This window comes from Salvelinus alpinus, chromosome 17 (assembly GCF_045679555.1).
Source record: "Salvelinus alpinus chromosome 17, SLU_Salpinus.1, whole genome shotgun sequence".
Taxonomy (NCBI): Eukaryota; Metazoa; Chordata; class Actinopteri; order Salmoniformes; family Salmonidae; genus Salvelinus; species Salvelinus alpinus.
The window spans coordinates 47,195,776-47,223,412 of NC_092102.1; the positions used below are offsets into that span (position 1 = coordinate 47,195,776).

Genomic DNA, 27,637 nt, shown 5'->3' on the forward strand with positions numbered 1-27,637 from the left:
GTTTGTACGGTGTGTCTGGACTTATACTCTTTTTAGTGTGGTATATTGTTTTCAAGTATAATGACAAATTTCACTCTTGTGGGATACTGCAGTAAACTTGGCCTAGAGGAGCTGAACGTGGTAGTTGGTACTCTGTACTTCTATATTGTACTGCGGTTTCTGGTTTTTAAATGTGGCGTGTCAAATGGGTGACTCATGTGTCGTACGGTATGTCTGAACTGAGTCTTCTAGGATTTTTAACTGTAGGGTTAAGTTGCCACCCTAGATGCTGGTCTTGTCAGTTTTGCATTTCCCCCACTAAAGGATTGACATTAAGGGTTGCCCTATTGCTTGGGGCAAGTGATCTGACTGGTCATACAAGTTGAACCTGCTCTGTGATTGGCCTATTAGGCAGGTGATTTACCAAAATGCAAAGAATTCCAGGAAGTAAATATGACCTACAAACCTACAGGAGTTGAACATTGAGTCCAGTCCCCATTACAGCCAGAAGACTACTCCCCCGTCACCTCCCACCAATCTAAAGGCCACCCAAGACTCAGACCGCACTGACCTTTTTAATGCAGCTAATGTCAGAGGTCATTGTCAAGTGATTCATTGTCTCTGTACCAAATAGCACTCTATTCCCTATATAATGGGCACTGGTCAAAAGTTGTTCACTATATAGTGACTGGGGTGCTATTTGGAACGCACATGATGTGTGTTCGTGACTAGCACACTGTTCACTGAATTATCTTAGGTGTGTGTGTGATGCATCGCATTCCCTGTAGTTTTATATATTCATATGCCGGAAAAATAAAGAAAATATTTACCCAGAGTTAATTCACAGATATGGAATTTGGTCACAAGTGGTCCCTCCATAAAATGAGTTGCATGATGCCTCTTGGTGTGTGAGATGTTTTATAGATGCTTTCTCATTTAGCTCTCTCATTCTCATTTAGCTCTCTCTTTATCTCCCTCGTTTTTAATTCGATCTATTATGTTTTACTACAGTGAACATACAAGTTGCAGACACGTGAACTGTGTATCTCTTCACTGTCTCAGCAGGTGCACATGCTTTCAGTGAACGCATTTCCAGTTCAATGCATTTCTAGGGCATTTCAGGTCGATAAACTTTAACCGGGATCCGGTCAGTTTAATCTCTGACCTCCGTGTCATGGGTCCATTATTTTCTCCTTTAGATGTTCAGCATTTCTCTTGGCATCCTGCTGAGGTAATTCTGTGCAAATAATAGGCCTAAGTGTGGAACGTATTCGTTCCAAACCTAGTCGTTATATGGTTTTATACCATTTAAATAATCTCTCATTATTACACAATTGGAGTTCAGGTCATACAGACTTTGCGCTAAAGTTCCTCTGCAGTGGATGGGATGTCCGGTTACATGCGGCGAGAACACTGCAGTCAGCGATAACGCCTAGGCTGGCTGTCAACCTGCAGAAAGACCCTCTATCTCATCGCCAAATCTAACATTGTTCGTGCTCATTCTCAACTTTTAGTCTAGAAAACCTACTGGTCAAGACATTGTTTTTAACATGCTGTTTTGACAGAGCAGTGAGACGTTTTTCTACCTTTTGGGAGGTTTTCAGAGCGATCGTTACGTGCCAGTCACGTGTCAGCCCCTGTGAGAGCGACTTGGGTTCACGCGACCCTTCTCAATAAATCGCAAATGTTCTGTTGAACTCTGAGTGGGGAATACACACAGTTAACTAAAGCTATGGCTCATTCATCCTCAAAGGAACGGGTCCTGCTATGTCGATGTATATGCCAAGGAAACTTCTCCAAGTAGAAGCAGCCTATTAAGTGCACTTTCAAAAGGGCGGAGTGTGCACCTAAAATGTAGGACTCTCCCATCTAGCTCTTCGAGCGCAGAACACCATCGATATTGCTTACTATTTGAGATCAAGAGGAAATTACTGCAAAATCTGATGGAAGCTTAAGGTATGTATATAAGTATGTTAAATACTGTAATTTCAGTTTTTTTTTTTAAAGTCACAAATACATAATCATTTATATTAGCCTATTTTGAAGTTACGTTTTCTTGTTGGCTGTAGCCTACTATTAATGATTGCTGCTACACACTACGTTTTATTTATTTATTTGTTGTAATTTCAATCAGGTGCGATTTGGAGTGCCCGGGCACTGCACCGATGTAGTTTGAGATGTAGTTTGATCGAATCTATTAACCCAGAAGTCCTTTATTACATTAATTAGCGGTGACAATTAGTCGTGATTATCCATCTTGTGTGAAATACTTGTGGGGGAAATATATGTTCATATGGTCTTACATAATAACTTAATGAAGCAATCTGGGATCTGGCTAAATGTCATTCATTTATTTTAAGTCATTAATTTAAAAATCCCAAAAGTGATGTGCCAATCCCAGATTGCCCATTTAATGTTCAGTTAATTTCTGTGTTCTTGACATGGTCACCTAGTTGTTATAAGGTTACTGTAACTGAATTCAAACATACATTTATGACCTGTGTGTTTCTCTAACTGAATTCAAACAGCTAGTGGGTAGTGATTTATCTATTTTTTCCCCAAACAGAGTTGGGACTGTAGATAGGGTGAGTGAGGGGCCACAATGCAACAAGAAAACTCTGATCTAAAAGAGAGCAACTGGTCCAGCAGATTTGTATATGGTAAGAGACCTCGCTATGAGTTTATATTTACAATACTGCGGTGGTGTATGGTCCAGACCTCGGTTTAAATAGTATTTTTTTTTAAATGTTTTAAACTCTCCCAGTTCAAGTTTATTTAAATATTTTATTTTACCAGGCAAGTCAGTTAAGAACTTATTCTTGTTTTCAATGACATCCTTTTTTAAATACCAACTGGGGGCAGGGGCAGAATGACAGATTTTTTTTTACCTTGTTAGCTCGAGGATTTGATCTTGCAACCTTGCGGTTACTAGTCCAACGCTCTAACCACTAGGCTACCTGCCCCCAAAAGTGGAAGCAATATTAAACCCTGACCACCTGGCACTCCAGGTGAGGACATGCAAACACTCAATGTATTTTAAAGATTTCAAATAATACTTGAATACTTTGCCGTATGAGTTCACAATTCTGCGGCGTATGAGTTCACAATACTGTGGTATGTGGTCGTTCCATTCTCCTTTTCAGGGATAATAAACTAAGCCAAAATCTTTTTCACCTAATCACCAAGCAGCTTCTTAGCAACTTAATCTCACCATTCCTCATGACTAATGTAGTTTGCTTTTCTCATTAACACCAAAAGAGCGGATTCAAGAATGTGAGAGTTCGCTATTAGTATTGTGTTGTATTACTGTAATATGGAGTCATATGGGGAGGTTAAGCTACAGTAGTTGTGGCTATAGATCTGTGGTCACAGAGATTTTTAAATCCTTAAAAAAGGAAACTGATACATTATCTCAAGCTATTGTATTCAAAACATACAATGATCAAATATCTTAATTTTAGTTGTTTGCGCTCAAATATTGGAAAAAACCTTGAGATGAGAACAAATTACTCTGAAATGAGAGAATCTTTCATTTTCCAACGGAACAATGAGTTCAACAGGTTTTTGTTTCTTTTAATTGAACTTTTATGGTCGCCTGATAACCAATATCCTGTTTCAACCTGATCTACTCCAGGACAAACCAATCGACATGCCTAGTTTATTGTAATTAATTGCCTGTTAAGCCGTTGTTGACGCAACACTCCAAAGGGAGTTGGATGCAGTAACTGAACCCACTAGGCATAGCCAACGTCAATTCGACGTCTACGTGAATTCAAAGTGAAGGCAATAAAAATGTCAATCATATCATTGGATTTAGGATTTATTTTTTATTTTTAACAATTATTATTATTATTATTTTTTAACAATTCTTGAAATGAGTTTACTTTGACTCTTTGGTAAATCCAATTCATTTTTCAGGAAAAAACATGTAATTTTAGTTGAAACAACAACGTGGATACAACAGCGATTCATCCAGTTTCTGCCCAGCGAGAAAGCTTCTAAATAACATCTTGGCTGACCTGAAGGTTTCCATCATAGGCTTCTTATATAGATAGACAGATGAGACCAGAGCCCCTTGGTCTTAATATAGGAAATTAATATGCTAACTTAGCTATCCAGACATGCTAGCTCTTCACACAGAAGATGGATATGGTAGCTGTCCAGACATAGCACACAGCTAGCTATGTGGCGTATAATGTGGCATACTATAGTATGTGTCAATAACTAGCACGCCTCCACCCCAGGGGCCCTAGCACTGCTCAGAGACAGAGATACTAGCACGCCTCCACCCCAGGGGCCCTAGCACTGCTCAGAGACAGAGATACTAGCACGCCTCCACCCCAGGGGCCCTAGCACTGCTCAGAGACAGAGATACTAGCACGCCTCCACCCCAGGGGCCCTAGCGCTGCTCAGAGACAGAGATACTAGCACGCCTCCACCCCAGGGGCCCTAGCACTGCTCAGAGACAGAGATACTAGCACGCCTCCACCCCAGGGGCCCTAGCACTGCTCAGAGACAGAGATACTAGCACGCCTCCACCCCAGGGGCCCTAGCACTGCTCAGACAGGGATACTAGCAGCCTCCACATCAGGGCCCTTAGCACTGCATAGAAACTCAGAGATAATGATAAGGGCTGGAAACCCCTGACACACACACCCTACAGCCCCACCCCCACAATAGCTCATCCTCCTGCTTCTGAGCTCCACCCTGGTATACCCTGACAGACAGCTCCTCCCTCCTCCCTGGTATACCCTGACAGACAGCTCCTCCCTCCTCCCTGGTATAACCCAACAGACAGCTCCTCCCTCCTCCCTGGTATACCCTGACAGACAGCTCCTCCCTCCTCCCTGGTATAACCCAACAGACAGCTCCTCCCTCCTCCCTGGTATAACCCAACAGACAGCTCCTCCCTCCTCCCTGGTATAACCCAACAGACAGCTCCTCCCTGGTATAACCCAACAGACAGCTCCTCCCTCCTCCCTGGTATAACCCAACAGACAGCTCCTCTCTCCTCCCTGGTATAACCCAACAGACAGCTCCTCCCTCCTCCCTGGTATAACCCAACAGACAGCTCCTCCCTGGTATAACCCAACAGACAGCTCCTCCCTCCTCCCTGGTATAACCCAACAGACAGCTCCTCCCTGGTATAACCCAACAGACAGCTCCTCCCTGGTATAACCCAACAGACAGCTCCTCCCTGGTATAACCCAACAGACAGCTCCTCCCTCCTCCCTGGTATAACCCAACAGACAGCTCCTCCCTCCTCCCTGGTATAACCCAACAGACAGCTTCTCCCTGGTATAACCCGACAGACAGCTTCTCCTTGGTATAACCCGACAGACAGCTCCTCCCTGGGAGAACCCGACAGACAGAGCACCAGGTCCGTGGTGGTTCAATACATGTCATGCATGCCAGAGGTTACATTTAGCTTACTTCAGCCCTGGCTTGCAGGAAGGAAATCCAATCCGGCATGATCTAGTTTGAACCTGCTCGCGCTCGTAAAGCAAAATGTAGAGTAATATTAAGATGCACTGTAATGACATGACAGTTTTTGTAGGACAGCTTCAACTGACTTCCAACTGACTCTCCAATTTGATTTTAATAATATAACCAAACACATCTATAGATGATCATAATTGTTCAACCTTTTTGGCTGGTGAAAGAGTGCTACGGTCAGACTATTGCTTGAGATCTGTCTGTCCCCCTCACCTACCTTATGTCTGTCTCTCTGTCTGTTTGTCCAGAGATGTCTCTGCTTTTTCAGAGTTTCTCAAAGAAAGATGGTCATTGTGCTAGTGGTCATCGTTGACATCCAGCCGAGTGTTTTTAAAAACGGGGTTCTTGCCCCCGTTCGTTATCTCAAGACTAGTTCGTCCTGATCCCTGTCTCCTCCTTCGTGATCTGTTAGATCTATTTGATCACCCTGAAGGGAATCTGGAAAGGCACGAAGAAAGTTGCGTGATTCTGCAAAGGTGATCATTGTGAGAACTCAATCAAATGGATCTCATTTAAATACTGTGTCTTCATGCTCATGTTTTGATGAGTGTTTATCTGTGTACAACGCTTGCTAACTTCAACTTTAGTCAGGGAAAGATTTTCTCTCAAGACAAGTCACACTGTTGCCATGAATTTCATTTCATTTAGCTTTTATCAAACCATAAAAGACCTTGAGGTTAAACATTTTCTAGGGTGATTTTCAAGTTACTTCTAACTTGTGTGTATGTTGTTACAGGTGCAAGGCTAACCCTGATACAGCTGTAGATGTATCTCCCTATCCAGACACACCAGAGGATGATGCTACAGTAGACAACAGATCTTCTTTTGAATTCTCTCTGCTGCTGCTGCTTTCACCATGCTACCTAAAGAACACAACAGGTAAATGACACCTCCGCCTGTATCTGTACCTGTAACCACTAATGACTGTAGAGATCCTATGGCTGCTTTTAATTCATCTAATTACCAATAATAATATGTATAAAACAGCATAAATCAGGTCCTTAGGAAACTATGCAGTTATTCGTTTTTTTGGGGTATTATTTCTTACATTGTTAGCCCAGAAAATCTCAAGTGTTATTACATACAGCCGGGAAGAACTATTGGATATAAAAGCTATGTCAACTTACCAACATTACGACCAGGAATACGACTTTCCTGAAGCAGATCCTTTGTTTGGACCTCCACCCTGGACATGGGATCTTTTCCCAGAGGCCGACCCAAAACAACACGGTCGCCGCAGGAGAGGCAGACGGAGCGGCCTACTGGTCAGACTCAGAAGGCGAGCGCAGCATCCACCGCTTCCGAGCATATTACTCGCCATTGTCCAATCTCTAGATAACAAGGTGGATGAAATTAGGGCACGAGTTGCCTTCCAGAGAGACATCAGAGATTGTAACATTCTCTGTTTCATGGGAAACATGGCTCACTCGGGATATGTTGTCAGAGTCCGTACAGCCACCCGGTTTCTTCATGCATCGCGCCGACAGAAACAAACATCTTTCTGGTAAGAAGAAGGGCGGGGGTGTATGCCTTATGTTTAACGATTCATGGTGTAATCACAACAACATACAGGAACTCAAGTCCTTTTGTTCACCTGACCTTTCGGACGGGCCGCCCCAAGGTGGCGAAGGTAGGAAACAAAATCTCCACCCCGCTGATCCTCAACACTGGGGCCCCACAAGGGTGCGTTCTCAGCCCTCTCCTGTACTTCCTGTTCACCCATGTCTGCCATGCACGCTTCCAACTCAATCATCAAGTTTGCAGACGACACTACAGTGGTAGGCTTGATTACCAACAACGACGAGACGGCCTACAGGGAGGAGGTGAGGGCCCTCGGAGTGTGGTGTCAGGAAAATAACCTCTCACTCAACGTCAACAAAACAAAGGAGATGATCGTGGACTTCAGAAAACAGCAGAGGGAGCACCCCCCCATCCACATTGACGGGACAGTAGTGGAGAAGGTGGAAAGTTAAGTTCCTCGGCGTACACATCACGGACAAACTGAAATGGTCCACCCACACAGACAGCGTGGTGAAGAAGGTGCAACAGCGCCTCTTCAACCTCAGGATGCTGAAGAAATTTGGCTCTTTACTTCACAAACTTTTACGGCTGCACAATCGAGAGCATCCTGTCGGGCTGTATCACCGCCTGGTACGGCAACTGCACCGCCCTCAACCGCAAGGCTCTCCAGAGGGTAGTGCGGTCTGCCCAACGCATCACCAAACTACCTTCCCTCCAGGACACCTATAGCACCCGACACTTGTGTGTATGAGGTAGTTGTTGTGAATTTGTTCGATTACTTGTTAGATATTACTGCATTGTCGGAACTAGAAGCACAACTATTGTGTTACACTCGCATTAACATCTGCTAACCATGTGTATGTGACCAATAACATTTGATTTGGTTTGATACAATATTACTTCTACAAACGTGGGAAAATGTCCAATCAACTGAAAAGTACATTTTGTGCCGTTGGCTATCTACTTTTTTAAAGAAATGACTGATGGTTAACTAGTGTGAATCTGTCAAGTCTGTTGATGTGTTTATGGGAATATTCTCTGCAGTGTTTTCTCATCACCCCAGTACTTAGTGTCACTACGTCACTCAATGAACATGCTTCACATACCTTCAACACACACACACACACACACACACACACACACACACACACACACACACACACACACACACACACACACACACACACACACACACACACACACACACACACACACACACACACACACACACACACACACACACACACGTGAACCAACCAGCGTCATGTTCTGATCAGCCTGATCGACCTGTTTGCTCTCTCTCTCTCTTTTTTTCTCTGTTTCTCTCTCTCTCTCTAAAGGGTTCTATTTTCAGCTGGTGCTCAGGCGCTAGTGTCAAACGCACATTAGTTTGCAGTTCCGTCATGTAAAAACTGGCACACCCTGGACAGTTTCGTCAATTTACCTGTCTAACATCAGCTCGCTTGTATTGAGATGGGAGGGGCGGTAATATTTGAGGTTTGTCCTTAAAAACAATCGCAAAAGTGACAATTTTAAGACTCACAAAAAGCCGGTTTTAACGGTAACACAGTTGAGAGCGGAAGTGCAGCCTATCCAGCAGTGACACACAGGGCCCGTGGAAGTGGATGTTGTATTTCAAAAACATAAAAAATAGCCAAGTAGCCTATGAATAAAGGGGTTTTAAATGATCTACTGAAAGTGCTTTGAGTTTGTTCTGCCTTTCATCATGCTTTTTCATGATTCACAATTCACCTGCATACTTCATTTTGCTTGTTCAAGTAGGTTATCCATCCCCATTTTCAAAGAGCGCTCCTCGTCCGATTACCAAAGACACGCTCCTTAAAACTATTCAGTCCTCCTATAATGCCATATTAATGGGGGAAAAAATAGGCAACGATACAGGAGTCTTTTGTATACAGTGCATTCGGAAAGTATTCAGACCCCTTGACTTTTTCCACATTTTGTTATGTTACAGCCTTATTCTAAAATGTATTATATCGTTTTTTCCCTTATCAATCTACACACAGTACTCCATAATGACATCACAATACCTCATAATGACATCGTAAACCCCCCTAATGACAGAGAAAAAAAACAGGTTATTGTACATTTTTGCACATTTGTAAAAATAAGGAAATATGACATTTACAGAAGTACTCTTTACTCAGTAAAGGCACACACAGTGTTGCAGAGATGGTTGTGGAGATGGGAGAACCTTCCAGAAGGACAACCATCTCTGCAGCACTCCGTCAGAGTGACCATCGGGTTCTTGGTCACCTCCCTGACCAAGGCCCTTCTCCCCCGATTGCTCAGTTTAGCCGGGCGGCCAGCTCTAGGAAGACTCTTGGTAGTTCCAAACTTCTTTCATTTAAGAAGGGAAAGGGGATACCTAGTCAGTTGTACAGCTGAATGCATTCAACTGAAATGTGTCTTCTGCATTTAACCCAATCCCGCTGAATCAGAGAGGTGTGGAGGGCTGCCTTAATCAACATCCACAGCGACCAGGGAACAGTGGGTTAGCTGCCTTGCTCAGGGGCAGAATGACAGATTTTTACCTTGTCAGCTCTGGGATTTGATCCAGCAACCTTTAGGTTACTGGCCCAACACTCCTACCCGCCAGGCCACTTGTCGCCCCCTTCCCCAGACCTGTGCCTCGACACAATCCTGTCTCGAAGCTCTACGGACAATTCCTTCGACATCATGGCTAATATAGACAGGTGTGTGCCTTTCCAAATCATGTCCAATCAATTTGATTTACCACAGGTAGACTCCAATCAAGTTGTAGAAACATCTCAAGGATGATCAACGGAAATAGGATGCACCTGAGCTCAATTTCGAGTCTCATAGCAAAGGGTCTGAATACTTATGTAAATAAGGTATCTGTTTTTTATGTATAATAAATGTTTAAAAAAAAATCTCAAATCTGTTTTTGCTTTGTTATTATGAGGTATTGTGTATATTTAGTCAATTTTAGAATAAGGCTGTAAGGTAACAAAATGTGGAAAAAGTCAAGGGGTCTGAATACTTTCCAAATGTACTGTAGTAAATAGTAAAAAAAAACGTGTTTTTTTGGAGAAGCGCATCTTTGGTAACCAATTTTGAGAGGTTCTCTTTGATGGGGATGGATACTTGAACAAGCCAAATGAAGTATGCAAGTAGGGATGGACACTTGACCAAGCCAAATGAAGTATGCAAGTAGGGATGGATACTTGACCAAGCCAAATGAAGTATGCAAGTAGGGATGGACACTTGACCAAGCCAAATGAAGTATGCAAGTAGGGATGGATACTTGACCAAGCCAAATGAAGTATGCAAGTAGGGATTGATACTTGACCAAGCCAAATGAAGTATGCAAGTAGGGATGGACACTTGACCAAGCCAAATGAAGTATGCAAGTAGGGATGGATACTTGACCAAGCCAAATGAAGTATGCAAGTAGGGTGGATACTTGACCAAGCCAAATTAAGTTTGCAAGTAGGGATTGATACTTGACCAAGCCAAATTAAGTTTGCAAGTATGGATGTGTGTGTATGTTTTAGGATGTGCAGTATATTTTCAATTCAAGGCAATCTGACGAATAGCACAACATACAAAAAAAGATTTATATTTTTCCCTTTCATGTGATTAAAAACCAAGCCCTCCATAGGATATCTTTACCCTAGGCCTAACTACTATAATGCGTCAGGTCGTTTTTATCCTGGCCTTTCCATAAAATGTGTTTAAATGGTCTATTCATCAAAGTGCCTTGAATTATACACTGCTCAAAAAAATAAAGGGAACACTTAGACAACACAATGTAACTCCAAGTCAATCACACTTCTGTGAAATCAAACTGTCCACTTAGGAAGCAACACTGATTGACAATAAATTTCACATGCTGTTGTGCAAATGGAATAGACAACAGGTGGAAATTATAGGCAATTAGCAAGACACCCCCAATAAAGGAGTGGTTCTGCAGGTGGTGACCACAGACCACTTCTCAGTTCCTATGCTTCCTGGCTGATGTTTTGGTCACTTTTGAATGCTGGCGGTGCTTTCACTCTAGTGGTAGCATGAGACGGAGTCTACAACCCACACAAGTGGCTCAGGTAGTGCAGCTCATCCAGGATGGCACATCAATGCGAGCTGTGGCAAGAAGGTTTGCTGTGTCTGTCAGCGTAGTGTCCAGAGCATGGAGGCGCTACCAGGAGACAGGCCAGTACATCAGGAGACGTGGAGGAGGCCGTAGGAGGGCAACAACCCAGCAGCAGGACCGCTACCTCCGCCTTTGTGCAAGGAGGAGCAGGAGGAGCACTGCCAGAGCCCTGAAAAATGACCTCCAGCAGGCCACAAATGTGCATGTGTCTGCTCAAACGGTCAGAAACAGACTCCATGAGGGTGGTATGAGGGCCCGACGTCCACAGGTGGGGGTTGGGCTTACAGCCCAACACCGTGCAGGACGTTTGGCATTTGCCAGAGAACACCAAGATTGGCAAATTCGCCACTGGCGCCCTGTGCTCTTTACAGATGAAAGCAGGTTCACACTGAGCACATGTGACAGACGTGACAGAGTCTGGAGACGCCGTGGAGAACGTTCTGCTGCCTGCAACATCCTCCAGCATGACCGGTTTGGCGGTGGGTCAGTCATGGTGTGGGGTGGCATTTCTTTGGGGGGCCGCACAGCCCTCTATGTGCTCGCCAGAGGTAGCCTGACTGCCATTAGGTACCGAGATGAGATCCTCAGACCCCTTGTGAGACCATATGCTGGTGCGGTTGGCCCTTGGTTCCTCCTAATGCAAGACAATGCTAGACCTCATGTGGCTGGAGTGTGTCAGCAGTTCCTGCAAGAGGAAGGCATTGATGCTATGGACTGGCCCGCCCGTTCCCCAGACCTGAATCCAATTGAGCACATCTGGGACATCATGTCTCGCTCCATCCACCAACGCCACATTGCACCACAGACTGTCCAGGAGTTGGCGGATGCTTTAGTCCAGGTCTGGGAGGAGATCCCTCAGGAGACCATCCGCCACCTCATCAGGAGCATGCCCAGGCGTTGTAGGGAGGTCATACAGGCACGTGGAGGCCACACACACTACTGAGCCTCATTTTGACTTGTTTTAAGGACATTACATCAAAGTTGGATCAGCCTGTAGTGTGGTTTTCCACTTTAATTTTGAGTGTGACTCCAAATCCAGACCTCCATGGGTTGATAAATTTGATTTCCATTGATAATTTTTGTGTGATTTTGTTGTCAGCACATTCAACTATGTAAAGAAAAAAGTATTTAATAAGAATATTTCATTCATTCAGATCTAGGATGTGTTATTTTAGTGTTCCCTTAATTTTTTTGAGCAGTGTATAAGGGTCGCATGATGCAAAGTACCAACCGAGGTCAACAGACACCAAAAGGAAGTGTGGTCAGGGATCAGACAGTATCCATCACCTATCTGTGTGCTGATTTTGAATGACCCTCTGTAGCCCGGAGACTTTAACCTCCTGCCTTTAGTCCAGGATTGTGTCAGGAATCAATGGAGGTGTGGGGATATGTTGCAACGTGTTGGTTGTTGTATGAGAGGATACTTTCACGGCAGATTTCCTCTTCGTCTGAAGAGGAGGTGTAGCAGGGATCGGACCAAAGCGCAGCGTTGTTAGTGTTCATCATGTTTAATAACGACAAATAAACGTGAACACTACAAATTACAAAAACAACAAATGTGAAAAACCGAAACAGTCCTATCTAGTGCATAGACACAAAGACAGAAGACAACCACCCACAAACCCCAACACAAAACAGGCTACCTAAATATGGTTCCCAATCAGAGACAACGCAAAACACCTGTCTCTGATTGAGAACCATATCAGGCCAAACAAGAAACCTCACATAGAAACAGACAACATAGAATGCCCACTCAGCTCACGTCCTGACCAACACTAAAACAATGAAAACACAAAAGAACTATGGTCAGAACGTGACAGATACAGTATGTATTTCACTTGAAGACTTGACTCAGTGTATGGCTGTTGATTACACATGACATCTGAGTCATTTAGCAGACATTCTTATCCAGAGCGACTTGCAGTTGGTGGGCAGGTGAGACAACCACATATCATAGTCATAGTAAGTAAATGTTTTCCTCAATAAAGCAGCTAGCAGGAAAGTCAGTGCTACTCATCTCATATGTATATACTGTACTCTATACCATCTACTGCATCTTTGCCTATGCCGCACGGCCATCGCTCATCCATATATTTATATACACATATTCTTATTCATCCCTTTACATTTGTGTGTATAAGGTAGTTGTTGTGAATTTATTAGATTACTCGTTAGATATTACTGTATTGTCGGAACTCAAAGCACAAGCATTTCGCTACACTCGCATTAACATCTTGCTAACCATGTGCATGTGACCAATAAAATTTTATTTGATTTAGTGAGAAAATACAAGTGCAAACGGCTAGGTGCTATTGAGGACCTGTTGTCTAACTGGGATGTTCCTGAAGAAGGAAGTTGTTAGCAGCTGGGGTGGGTTGGTGTTTCTTGGAATGCTTTCGTGATTAATCTACAGAGTTTCACCAACACAACCAAACATTGGCCAGGTTGATCTACATTGCAGACTGACATACCAGCTAACCACATCATATGATGTAGGATCTTAATTTGAGCCAGTGTTGCTACAGCAAGAAAATAATCATACGGCGACAGGAAATGTGGATTATAATTAATTATGCAACATTTTTTTGTAGGGGTTGATATGTACTTCGTACGGGAAAATCAAGTCTGAAATTTCATAGGTAAAATGTCATAGTTCAGAAGCCTTTTTAAACCTCAGATAAGCTCTCCTGCAACAGGGTGATCAAATTAAGATCCCATATCTGTAGCAATCGGATGCCCAACAATGCAGCGTTTGCAACGTAGTTGGAAGGTACTGGTTTCAGGACAAGTTTGTTCGCATGTTAAAGTGTTTTTGTCTGGGTTATCCAGGCTTAAGTCCAGGCTTGGGGTTTGTACCAAATGTCAGCCTATTCTCTTTAAAGTACACTGGTCCAAAGGGAATAGGGTCCCATTTGGGACGCACGGCAGTCATTATCACCCCACAGCTGGCTGCTAGTCATTATCACCCCCAGCTGGCTGCTAGTCATTATCATCCCACAGCTGGCTGATAGTCATTATCACCCCACCGCTGGCTGCTAGTCATTATCACCCCACAGCTGGCTGCTAGTCATTATCATCCCACAGCTGGCTGCTAGTCATTATCACCCCACAGCTGGCTGCTAGTCATTATCACCGCACAGCTGGCTGCTAGTCATTATCACCCCACAGCTGGCTGCTAGTCATTATCACCCCACAGCTGGCTGCTAGTCATTATCACCGCACAGCTGGCTGCTAGTCATTATCACCCCACAGCTGGCTGCTAGTCATTATCACCCCCAGCTGGCTGCTAGTCATTATCACCCCCAGCTGGCTGCTAGTCATTATCACCCCACAGCTGGCTGCTAGTCATTATCAACCCAGCTGGCTGCTAGTCATTATCACCCCACAGCTGTCTGCTAGTCATTATCACCCCACAGCTGTCTGCTAGTCATTATCACCCCACAGCTGTCTGCTAGTCATTATCACCCCACAGTTGGCTGCTAGTCATTATCACCCCACAGTTGGCTGCTAGTCATTATCACCCCACAGCTGGCTGCTAGTCATTATCACCCCACAGCTGGCTGCTAGTCATTATCACCCCACAGTTGGCTGCTAGTCATTATCACCCCACAGTTGGCTGCTAGTCATTATCACCCCACAGCTGGCTGCTAGTCATTATCACCCCACAGCTGGCTGCTAGTCATTATCACCCCCCAGCTGGCTGCTAGTCATTATCACCTCCCAGCTGGCTGCTAGTCATTATCACCCCACAGTTGGCTGCTAGCCATTATCACCACACAGCTGGCTTAGACAGATTTAAAGAGTCATGAACAAGTCAATCTCCTCAACCACTTCTAATTCCAGGGAGAACCTCACGACACAAGGCTACGGATTCATGTTAGCAAAGCTGGGGTCTCACACACACACACACACACACACACACACACACACACACACACACACACACACACACACACACACACACACACACACACACACACACACACACACACAAAATCATGTGTAGCTAGATAAAGGATAATTGACAGTTTCTAAGAAGAACTCCCAACCTCTCAGTATCCTCAACTCTCTATCTATAGAGTCCCTCGAGTAAAGAGCTGTCAGCAGCGTTGCACGTGGCCAGTGACTATAGGAAATGTACAGTATCCTGGGACAAGTATGGTGTTGCTGACAACGCTTTTACTCGAGGGACTCTATAGATGGAGCGTGTTGAAATATTAACGCGCGCTGCGACATACAGGCCGAGTTCGTGTTGCATCGCCGGGTGCCCTGGGTGGGAGGAGTTTACACATTTTTAATTTAGACCATTCTATTGGTCCTAGTGTGAAATCTTCAAATTCACCCACAGACAGTCGGACCAAGGAGATCTACTGTACTTCAGACACGTGTTGTAAACACACCTAAAACACTAAGGTGCAGTGACCTGTTAACCTGTTAACTAGGGCCGGGACGATACCGGTATCGCGATACTCGTTAGTATCTTAGCAAAGAAATAAAACATGAAGTGAACTTAACTTCTTAAAGAGAACATTCCTAATGTTGGCAAACAAACCTCATTATGATGTCATCCAGAGTCACATGTCTTTATTTCCCAGGTTATAGAACACAGTGTGTTACTACATACAGAAGGTTTTTAAAAGACCAAAGAGTTTGGTCTGCTTTGTGTTTTTATTTTTGCCATGGTAAAAAAAATAATATGGTACTGGTATCGTCACAGGCCTTAATGTTAACAACCCTGAAATAATCTGCCCAGGGACTCTGTCTGCACTAACCAATAGGAGTTAGTAACCTGTCCTTATCCATCACTGAACCAATTACCAACCGGAGTAAAAATAAATAAAGAATAAGTAGCCACGGTTGATTACTTTAAAACTATTCTTTAACGTATGAAGACATTGCAGTGTCTCTACGGTAGCTACTGTACAACTAAAGCTTTGTCAGTAGAGGTCAAATTAGGTCAAATGAGACACTACTTTTAGAGGTTTTTGTATTGATTTCATACAGTACATTTGGAGTATGACTTATTTCATAAAATAAATAAAAAAAGTACTTTTCTGACCACAGCTTTTCATGTACACTATATACCAGTACAGTATACAGTAGATTATATAATTATATACCGAACATTTTTCTTATGTTCTCATCAAGCGTTTAGCTGAGATTTACTGTATGGCTCAGGATTAGGATTATTATCAGAATGCGCTGTGGCTAAGTAACTAAGCCCATAGATGTGGTGGTTTATAGTCCTTTGAAAGTGTTCCATTATGTTTTTTGTTGTTGTTGTTGTTGTAAGCATTACATTGTAACATTTTACTTTGAAAGTGTTCCATAGCTATTGTTTACTTTGAAAGTGTTCATTATGTTGTTGTTGTTGTTGTAAGCATTACATTGTAACATTTTACTCTGAAAGTGTTCCATAGCTATTGTTTACTTTGAAAGTGTTCATTATGTTGTTGTTGTTGTTGTAAGCATTACATTGTAACATTTTACTTTGAAAGTGTTCCATAGCTATTGTTTACTTTGAAAGTGTTCATTATGTTGTTGTTGTTGTTGTAAGCATTACATTGTAACATTTTACTCTGAAAGTGTTCCATAGCTATTGTTTACTTTGAAAGTGTTCATTATGTTGTTGTTGTTGTTGTAAGCATTACATTGTAACATTTTACTCTGAAAGTGTTCCATAGCTATTGTTTACTTTGAAAGTGTTCCATTATCGTGGTATGTTTGCAGCGAGCCCAAGGCTGCGAAGCTCAGCCTGTTCAACAGGAACAATGCCCTGAACGCTTGTATGAAGAAAGAGGAGAAGAAAGAGAAGGAGATTCATTATGAGGATTCCCCGGATGGTGGCTGGGGCTGGATGGTTGTACTTCACTGCTTCCTGGTACGGCTTCTTCTTTCCTCATCTTTGAGTGTTTGGAGGTTCACCAAATGTTTATCTATTGGACATGTTTCTAGATTTAAAAATATATATATATAATTGTTCATATGTTATACAATTACGCAGAGTTAGGGTCGATTTAATTTAGATTCCAGTCAATTCGTAAAAGTAAACCGAATTCCAATTTGGAATTTCAGTGTACTTCCTGAATTGACTTCAATAGAAAGGGAATTGACCCGAACCCTGACCCCAACCCTGCGTTTTGTAGTGTGGCAGATCATGTGTGTGTGTGTGTGTGTGTGTGTACGTCTGCCTACCTGCGTCCCTCTGTCTGTCTCTGACTCCAGGTGAATGTGCTGGTGATGGGGACCCTGAAGACCTTTGGGATCTTCTTCGTGGCATTCCAGGACGAGTTAGGAGGGTCGGCAGAGAGCATCAGCTGGATCGGCTCCATCATGTCTAGCCTGCGGCTCTCTGGAGGTCAGAGTTCACATGACATGAAAACACTCAGACTACTACTGTATCACAGGAGGTTGGTGGCACCTTAATTAGGGAGGACGGGATCGTGATAACGGCTGGAGAGGAATGATTGGAACGGTATCAAATACATCCAAGCACATGGTGTCCAGGTGTTTGATTCCATTCCATTTGCTCCATTCCAGCTGTTACTATGAGCCGTCCTCCCCTCAGCAGCCTCCACTGTACTGTATCTGTGTGTGTGCGTGTTTAATTCAGATGTGTGCAGGGTGCAGTGTGCATGTGTGCATGTGTGTGTGAGGTCAGAGTTCACATAAAACCAAAGTCTGACCACATCACTCGTCCCTCTGGGTCTGGGTCTGGGGGTCTGGCTCTTGTGTTGCATCACTGACAACATCTGACGTCTGTCTGTCCTACTAAGAGGTTTGTAATTGGATGGATGGATGGATGAATTATGGGATACATTTTCATGTTTTTCTGTTTGTTCCTGTGTTAGGTCCCCTGGCCGCTGTATCGTGTGCGAAGCTGGGTAACAGAGTGACCTCTATAGCTGGGGCTGTGCTGGTCAGTGTTGGCTTCCTCATGAGTGTCTTTGCCACCAGCGTGCTATTCCTCTATATCAGCATGGGGCTGATTGTGGGTAAGTTATAAGAGGTTATAAGAGGTTATAAGAGGTTATAAGAGGTCAGGGGCAGAGTAGGCCGGAGTCCAATATATGTGTAAAATACTTGAAAGTACTTGTCTTTAGGTATCTGATATACTTGAAATGTGTTTTTTTTCTGTCTTGCATTTTTTGGGGGGGGTATTTGGTGACAAATCACATGTTTTTAATGAAAAAAAATCGGAATATGTGTCTGAATCTGTGATGATCATAATATATTTGATCATAAATACACTGCATGACCAAAAGTATGTGGACATGTGCTTGTGGAACATCTCATTCCAAAATCATGAGCATTAATATGGAGTTGGTCCCTCCTTTGCTGCTATAACAGCCTGCACTCTTCTGGGAAGGCTTTCCACAAGATTGTGGAACATTGCTGCGGGGACTTGCTTTCATTCAGCCACAAGAGCATTCACAAGAGCATTAGTGAGGTCGGGCACTGATGTTGGGCGATTAGGCCTGGCTCGCAGTCGGTGTTCCAATTCATCCCAAAGGTGTTCGATGAGGTTGAGGTCAAGGCTCTGTGCAGACCAGTCAAGTTCTTCCACACCGATCTCGACAAACCATTTCTATATGGACCTCACTTTGAGCACAGTGGCATTGTAATGCTGAAACAGGAAAGAGCCTTTCCCAAACTGTTGCCACAAAGATGGAAGCACAGAATCATCTAGAATGTAATTGTATGCTGTAGCGTTAAGCTTTCCCTGCACTGGAACTAAGGGTCCTAGCCCGAACCATGAATAACAGCCCCAGACCATTATTCCTCCTCCACCAAACTTTACAGTTGGGACTATGCATTCAGGCAGGTAGTGTTCTCCTGGCATCCACCAAACCCAGATTTGTCCGTCGGATTGCCAGATGGTGAAGTTGAGTGGCTGCTGTCAACATACTGACTCAAATCTCTAGCCACTTTAATAATTAAAAATGGGATGTAATACATGTATCACTAGTCACTTTAAACAATGCCACTTTATATAATGTTTTCATACCCTACATTACTCATCTCATATGTATATAGTGTATTCTATACCATCTACTGGATCTTGCCTTTTCCGTTCAGCCATCGCTCATCCATATATTTATATGTACATGTTCTTATTCATTCCTTTACACTTGTGTGTAAAAGGTAGTTGTTGTGAAATTGTTAGATTACTTGTTAGATATTACTGCATGGTCGGAACTAGAAGCACAAGCATTTCGCTACACTTGCACTAACATCTGCTAACCATGTGTATGTGACCAATAACATTTGATTTGATTTGAAGCATGAATTATCACTCCAGAGAATGCGTTTCCACTGCTCCAGAGTCCGATGGCGTTGAGCTTTACACAAATTCAGCCGACGCTTGGCATGGTGATCTTAGGTTTGTGCGCGGCTGCTCGGCCATGGAAACCCATTTCAGGAAGCTGGCGACGAACAGTTCTTGTGCTGACATTGCTTCCAGAGGCAGTTTGGAACTCTGTAGTGTGTGTTGCAACTGAGGACAGCTACAGCACTTGGCAGTCCAGTTCTGTGAGCTTGTGTGGCCTACCACTTTGCGGCTGAGCCGTTGTTGCTCCTCAACGTTTCCACTTCACAATAACAGCACTTACAGTTGACTGGGGCAGCTCTAGCAGAGCAGAAATTTGACAAACTGACTTGTTGGAAACTATGCCGGTGCCAAAGTCACTGAGCAATTCAGTACCGGCCATTCTACTGCCAATGTTTGTCTATGGAGATTGCATGGCTGTCTGCTCGGTTTTATACTCCTGCTAGCAACAAGTGTGGCTGCAATAGCCCGAATCCACTAATGTGAAGGGGTGTCAACATACTGCTGTCTATATACTGTATGTCATGTATCCCCTCTCAGGCCTTGGGTTTGCACTCCTGTACCAAGCCACCTCTGTTGTCACGGCAACATATTTCCGTAAGAGGTTAGCGACGGCATACTCCATCGGGCGGTCTGGGATGGGCTTTACCTTCGCCCTCGCCCCTTTCACTCAGCTGCTGCTGGATCAGTACGCCTGGCAAGGTACTGACACACACACACACACACACACACACACACACACACACACCACACACCACACACCACACACCACACACCACACACCACACACCACACACACACACATATACATCTATCTATCTATCTGTTGTTGGGATGTGGAAATGATTGAATTATTATGGGAATATCATAATGCTATTCTAGAATGACCCCGTAACACACCGATGCTCCTCCCACAGGAGCTCTGCTAATCCTAGGAGGCCTGATGTTAAACCTGGTGGCCACTGGGATGCTGCTAAGACCCATCCACGTGAAGCCTGCACCACCCCCTTCCTCAACCTCATCTTCATCCATCCAAAAAAGCCCTCTGATAGGTCCAGAGAAGGAGAAGGACCACCCTCAGAATGGATGCTGCTTTAACGGATCCACAACGTTAACCAATGGCAACGCCAAATCAGACTCTTCTCCTTCAACTCCACAACCCCTGCACTGGGACACTGAGACCTCAGAGAAGGACTCTACACCTCGGTTGGGTCAGAACAACCACAGCCCCCCACCTCCACCAAACCCTGAACTGACCAAGCTGGTACAAAACAACTTGAACAGGCACGTTCAGGAGGCATCCCCCCCCACGGCCACCATAGACAGCCCCAGCATCATGGAACAGAACGGTACCATTAGCCTAAACGGTTCCGCTGTGTTTGGGTTCTCCTCACCAAATGGCACTACCACTGTGGATGATCACATCCCACCGGCCGTGAATAATAACAGAGTTCTAGACTTCTCCCTGTTGAAGAACCCCTTCTTCTGCATCTACACTTGGTCCGTGGTGTTCAGCCAGCTGGCTTACTTCATCCCCTACTTCCACTTGTCTGCCCGGGCCAGGAACCTGGGTATAGATGCCATGGACGCTTCCTTCATCATCTCTGTGGCAGGTGAGTCTCAGGCAGTCGATCAACCTTCGCCTGAGACAAGGCTGTAGACATTAGGTCACCATACAGGGCAAGTAGACTGTAGACATTAGGACACCATACCGGGCAAGTAGGCTGTAGACATTAGGTCACCATACCGGACAAGTAGGCTGTGGGCATTAGGTCACCATACAGGGCAGGTAGGCTGTAGACATTAGGTCACCATACAGGGCAAGTAGGCTGTAGACATTAGGTCACCATACCGGGCAAGTAGGCTGTAGGCATTAGGTCACCATACAGGGCAAGTAGGCTGTAGGCATTAGGTCACCATACAGGGCAAGTAGGCTGTAGGCATTAGGTCACCATACCGGGCAAGTAGGCTGTAGGCATTAGGACACCATACAGGGCAAGTAGACTGTGGGAATTAGGTCACCATACAGGGCAAGTAGGCTGTAGGAATTAGGTCACCATACAGGGCAAGTAGGCTGTAGGCATTAGGACACCATACAGGGCAAGTAGGCTGTAGACATTAGGTCACCATACAGGGCAAGTAGACTGTAGGCATTAGGACACCATACAGGGCAAGTAGGCTGTAGACATTAGGACACCATACAGGGCAAGTAGGCTGTAGACATTAGGTCACCATACAGGGCAAGTAGGCTGTGGGCATTAGGAGACCATACCGGGCAAGTAGGCTGTAGACATTAGGACACCATACAGGACAAGTAGGCTGTAGGCATTAGGTCACCATACAGGGCAAGTAGGCTGTAGACATTAGGTCACCATACAGGGCAAGTAGACTGTAGGCATTAGGTCACCATACAGGGCAAGTAGGCTGTAGACATTAGGTCACCATACAGGGCAAGTAGGCTGTGGGCATTAGGAGACCATACCGGGCAAGTAGGCTGTAGACATTAGGACACCATACAGGACAAGTAGGCTGTAGACATTAGGTCACCATACAGGACAAGTAGCCTGTAGACATTAGGTCACCATACAGGGCAAGTAGGCTGTGGGCATTAGGACACCATACAGGGCAAGTAGGCTGTAGACATTAGGTCACCATACAGGGCAAGTAGGCTGTAGACATTAGGTCACCATACCGGGCAAGTAGGCTGTAGGCATTAGGTCACCATACAGGGCAAGTAGGCTGTGGGCATTAGGACACCATACAGGGCAAGTAGGCTGTAGACATTAGGTCACCATACAGGGCAAGTAGGCTGTAGACATTAGGTCACCATACCGGACAAGTAGGCTGTAGGCATTAGGTCACCATACAGGGCAAGTAGGCTGTAGGCATAAGGACACCATACCGGGCAAGTAGGCTGTAGGGTCTACAGCCATGTCCCAGGGCTTTATCAACCCACAGAATCTCTCTTTTTCACTACATTTCCACAGTGCAAACAAGCAAGGATGGTGACCAAAGATAATAATCTCTCAGAATACTCATACTTGTACCCTTGATGATGATACAGTTGAATTTGAATACACCTTGTTGAATATAGGGTAGTAAGTAATAACACCTTCCCAAGTAAAGGGAAAGACCTAATCAGTTGTACAACTGAAATGTGTCTTCCGCATTTAACCCAACCCCTCTGAATCAGAGAGGTGCGGGGGGATGCCATAGTCGACATCCACAGCGCGGTGGGTTGCTGAATCAAATCCCCAATCTGACAAGGTAACAATCTGTCGGTCTGCCCCAGTGTAGATAATGGGAGGCACAATTTTTTTGGGGGGGGACATTTTAACACGCATTTCCTGGAATTCGACACAGTTTGACGTTACTTATTATGCCTCTCTTGAGGCGTATATATGGAGGGGCTATATATGGAGGGGTATATATGGAGGGGTATATATGGAGGGGTATATGGAGAGGCTATATATGGAGGGGAATATATGGAGGGTATATATGGAGGGGTATATATGGAGGGGTATATATGGAGGGGTATATATGGAGGGTATATATGGAGGGGTATATATGGAGGGTATAAATGGAGGGGTATATGGAGGGGAATATATGGAGGGTATATATGGAGGGGAATATATGGAGGGTATATATGGAGGGGTATATATGGAGGGTATATATGGAGGGGTATATATGGAGGGTATATATGGAGGGGTATATATGGAGGGTATAAATGGAGGGGTATATGGAGAGGCTATATATGGAGGGGAATATATGGAGGGTATATATGGAGGGTATATATGGAGGGGTATATATGGAGGGTATAAATGGAGGGGTATATGGAGAGGCTATATATGGAGGGGAATATATGGAGGGTATATATGGAGGGGAATATATGGAGGGGTATATGGAGGGGGATATATGGAGGGGTATATGGAGAGGCTATATATGGAGGGGAATATATGGAGGGTATATATGGAGGGGTATATATGGAGGGTATATATGGAGGGGTATATATGGAGGGTATACAGTGGGGCAAAAAAGTATTTAGTCAGCCACCAGCCGCCTGTAATTTTCATCATAAGTACACTTCAACTATGACAGACAAAATGAGAAAAAAAATCCAGAAAATCACATTGTAGGATTTTTTATGAATTTATTTGCAAATTATGGTGGAAAATAAGTATTTGGTCACCTACAAACAAGCAAGATATCTGGCTCTCACAGACCTGTAACTTCTTCTTTAAGAGGCTCCTCTGTCCTCCACACGTTACCTGTATTAATGGCACCTGTTTGAACTTGTTATCAGTATAAAAGACACCTGTCCACAACCTCAAACAGTCACACTCCAAACTCCACTATGGCCAAGACCAAAGAGCTATCAAAGGACAAGAGAAACAAAATTGTAGACCTGCACCAGGCTGGGAAGACTGAATCTGCAATAGGTAAGCAGCTTGGTTTGAAGAAATCAACTGTGGGAGCAATTATTAGGAAATGGAAGGCATACAAGATCACTGATAATCTCCCTCGGTCTGGGGCTCCACGCAAGATCTCACCCCGTGGGGTCAAAATGATCACAAGAACGGTGAGCAAAAACCCCAGAACCACACGGGGGGACCCAGTGAATGACCTGCAGAGAGCTGGGACAAAAGTAACAAAGCCTACCATCAGTAACACACTACGCCGCCAGGGACTCAAATCCTGCAGTGCCAGACGTGTCCCCCTGCTTAAGCCAGTACATGTCCAGGCCCGTCTGAAGTTGGCTAGAGAGCATTTGGATGATCCAGAAGAAGATTGGGAGAATGTCATATGGTCAGATGAAACCAAAATAGAACTTTTTGGTAAAAACCCAACTCGTCGTGTTTGGAGGACAAAGAATGCTGAGTTGCATCCAAAGAACACCATACCTACTGTGAAGCATATATGGAGGGGTATATATGGAGGGGTTTATATGGAGGGGGATATATGGAGGGGTTTATATGGAGGGGTATATATGGAGGGGTATATATGGAGGGGTTTATATGGAGGGGGATATATGGAGGGGTTTATATGGAGGGGTATATATGGAGGGGGATATATGGAGGGGTTTATATGGAGGGGTATATATGGAGGGGTATATATGGAGGGGTTTATATGGAGGGGTTTATATGGAGGGGTTTATATGGAGGGGTTTATATGGAGGGGTATATATGGAGGGGAATATATGGAGGGGGATATATGGAGGGGTTTATATGGAGGGGTTTATATGGAGGGGGATATATGGAGGGGGATATATGGAGGGGGATATATGGAGGGGGATACAGTGCTTTATTCAGACCCCTTTACTTTTCCCACATTTTGTTACTATACAGCCTTCCTCTAAAATGGTTTTAAAAAACAACAACAATTTCCTCATCAATCTACACACAATACCCCGTAATGAAAAAGCAAAAACATGCTTTTAGAAAACCTTTGGTATTCAGACCCTTCACTATGAGATGTGAAATTGAGCTCAGGTGCACCCTATTTCAAATCAAATCAAATGTATTTATATAGCCCTTCTTACATCAGCTGATATCTCAAAGTGCTGTACAGAAACCCAGCCTAAAACCCCAAACAGCAAGCAATGCAGGTGTAGAAGCACGGTGGCTAGGAAAAAGTCCCTAGAAAGGCCAAAACCTAGGAAGAAACCTAGAGAGGAACCAGGCTATGAGGGGTGGCCAGTCCTCTTCTGGCTGTGTCGGGTGGAGATTATAACAGAACATGGCCAAGATGTTCAAATGTTCATAAATGACCAGCATGGTCAAATAATAATAATCACAGTAGTTGTCGAGGGTGCAGCAAGTCAGCACCTCAGGAATAAATGTCAGTTGGCTTTTCATAGCCGATCATTAAGAGTATCTCTACCGCTCCTGCTGTCTCTAGACAGTTGAAAACAGCAGGTCTGGGACAGGTAGCACGAGTTTCCATTGATCATCCTTGAGATGTTTCTACAACTTGACTGGAGTCCACCTATGGTACATTCATTTGATTGGACATGATTTGGAAAGCCACACACCTGTCTATATAAGGTCCCACAGTTGACAGTGCATGTCAGAGCAAAAACCAAGCCATGAGGTTGAAGGAATTGTCCGTAGAGCTCCAAGACAGGATTGTGTTGAGGCACAGATCTGAGGAAGGGTAACAAAAAATGTCTACAGCATTGAAGGTCCCGAAGAACACAGTGGCCTCCATCGTTCTTAAATGGAAGAAGTTTGGATCCACCAAGACTCTTCCTAGAGCTGGCCGCCTGGCCAAACTGAGCAATCGGGGGAGAAGGGCCTTGGTCAGGGAGGTCACCAAGAACCCGATGGTCACTGTGACAGAGCTCCAGAGTTCCTCTGTGGAGATGGGAGAACCTTCCAGAAGGACAACCATCTTTGCAGCACTCCACCAATTAGGCCTTTATGGTCGAGTGGTCAGACGGAAACCACTCCTCAGTAAAAGGCACATGACAGACCGCTTGAAGTTTTCCAAAAGGCACCTAAAGTACTTTCAGATCATGAGAAACAAGATTCTCTGGTCTGATGAAACCAAGATTGAACTCTTTGGCCTGAATGCCAAGCGTCACTTCCGGAAGAAACCTGGCACCATCCCTACGGTGAAGCATGGGGGTGGCAGCATCATGCTATGGGAATGTTTTTCAGCGGCAGGGACTGGGAGACTAGTCAGGATCGAGGGAAAGATTAACAGAGCAAAGTACACAGAGATCCTTGATGAAAACCTGCTTCAGAGCACTCAGGACCTCAGACTGGGGCACAGGTTCACCTTCCAACAGGACAACAACCCTAAGCATACAGCCAAGACAATGCAAGAGTGGCATTGGGACAAGTCTCTGAATGTCCTTGTGTGGCCCAGCCAGAGATGGACTTGAACCAAATCGAACATCTCTGGAGAGACTTGAAAATAGCTGTGCAGCAACACTCCCCGTCCAACCTGACAGAGCTTGAGAGGATCTGTAGAGAAGAATGGGAGAAATTCCCCAAATACAGGTGTGCCAAGCTTGTAGCGTCATGCCCAAGAAGACTCAAGGCTGTAGTCACTGTCAAAGGAGCTTCAACAAAGTACTGAGTAAAGGGTCTGAATACTCATGTAAATGTGACATTTGTAAAACAAATATATATACTGTATATTGATGAGATTATTATTATTTGATATTTTTTTACGTGTTGGAATAAGGCTGTAACGTATCAAAATGTGGAAAAAGTGAAGGGGTCTGAAAACTTCCCAAATGGATTGTATGGATGGGGTATTTTGAGGCCTATATATGAAAGGGTATTTTGAGGCCTATATATGAAAGGGTATTTTGAGGCCTATATATGAAATGGTATTTTGAGGCCTATATATGAAAGGGTATTTTGAGGCCTATATATGAAAGGGTATTTTGAGGCCTATATATGAAAGGGTATTTTGTAAACCCAGCGCAAGTGGAAGGATAAGTCGCCATCATCATTAATGAAGGTATTTGAAGGCAAATAGAACAAATTCACAAAATATGAACACTGAGTTGCATTATAATGATGCACACATGCATATTTATTTATATTATGAAGACACAAAAAGATGAAGACTGAGTTTTATTATAGTTGTTTTGCTGGTGCCACCTCGGGCCCTCCCCCCTCGTATCGCCCCTGACTGAAATGAGTGAGGGATGAGCGCGAATAGACTGTGCGAATGTCTATAGACCGCGTCGCTGAGCAGAGGACATGCAGTGCGTCCGAGCAGGGCCGGACTAACGCATTTGGGTCTCTGGGGGACCTACCCCCAACCCCCCAAAAATAATAACAATATTGTTTTGGGGAAAGCAGATTGTTTTTGTAAAACAGCTAGATTCCTGCATTTCAACACATTTTGCCATGTCCCCCGTGACAATTTTGCCTATGTGACCAACAGAGCATGACTGGCAAAGTAATTGATCCAAACGACCTCAAGCTGTTGGCAATCAATCTGGAAAGCCAGTACATTAATTGAATGAGCCGAGTGTTTCAACATTTTTCTATGAATTATATGCAAGATTCAAATGTCCAGTTTTTCCGTATGCCTAGTCATGTAGAACGAGCCCAGCCGACTACCTAGTTTCCTTTGCAGTGGTTATGAGATAAGAATTTATTTTAGAAAATGACGCAAACATACTATATCTTGAAACGTGTAGTTTTCAGGGCACT

The 27,637-nt window shown here is 44.2% G+C and overlaps 1 protein-coding gene across 2 annotated transcripts in view; it reads left to right on the top strand.

Moving 5' to 3' along the window:
- Positions 1-1,413: 1,413 nt before the first annotated feature.
- LOC139543065 (monocarboxylate transporter 5-like) overlaps positions 1,414-27,637 on the top strand; it is a 62,659-nt gene continuing 36,435 nt past the window's right edge. Inside the window, exons 1-8 of one of the 2 annotated variants that reach the window (XM_071349194.1) lie at positions 1,414-1,935; positions 2,546-2,639; positions 6,212-6,354; positions 16,862-17,012; positions 17,357-17,489; positions 17,983-18,126; positions 20,001-20,162; positions 20,378-21,073. In XM_071349194.1, coding sequence (XP_071205295.1) covers positions 6,332-6,354; positions 16,862-17,012; positions 17,357-17,489; positions 17,983-18,126; positions 20,001-20,162; positions 20,378-21,073 — 1,309 coding nt within the window. In that variant the 5' untranslated portion in view covers positions 1,414-1,935; positions 2,546-2,639; positions 6,212-6,331. The remainder of the gene's footprint in view (positions 1,936-2,545; positions 2,640-6,211; positions 6,355-16,861; positions 17,013-17,356; positions 17,490-17,982; positions 18,127-20,000; positions 20,163-20,377; positions 21,074-27,637) is intronic. The other variant, XM_071349195.1, reaches the window with a different exon arrangement.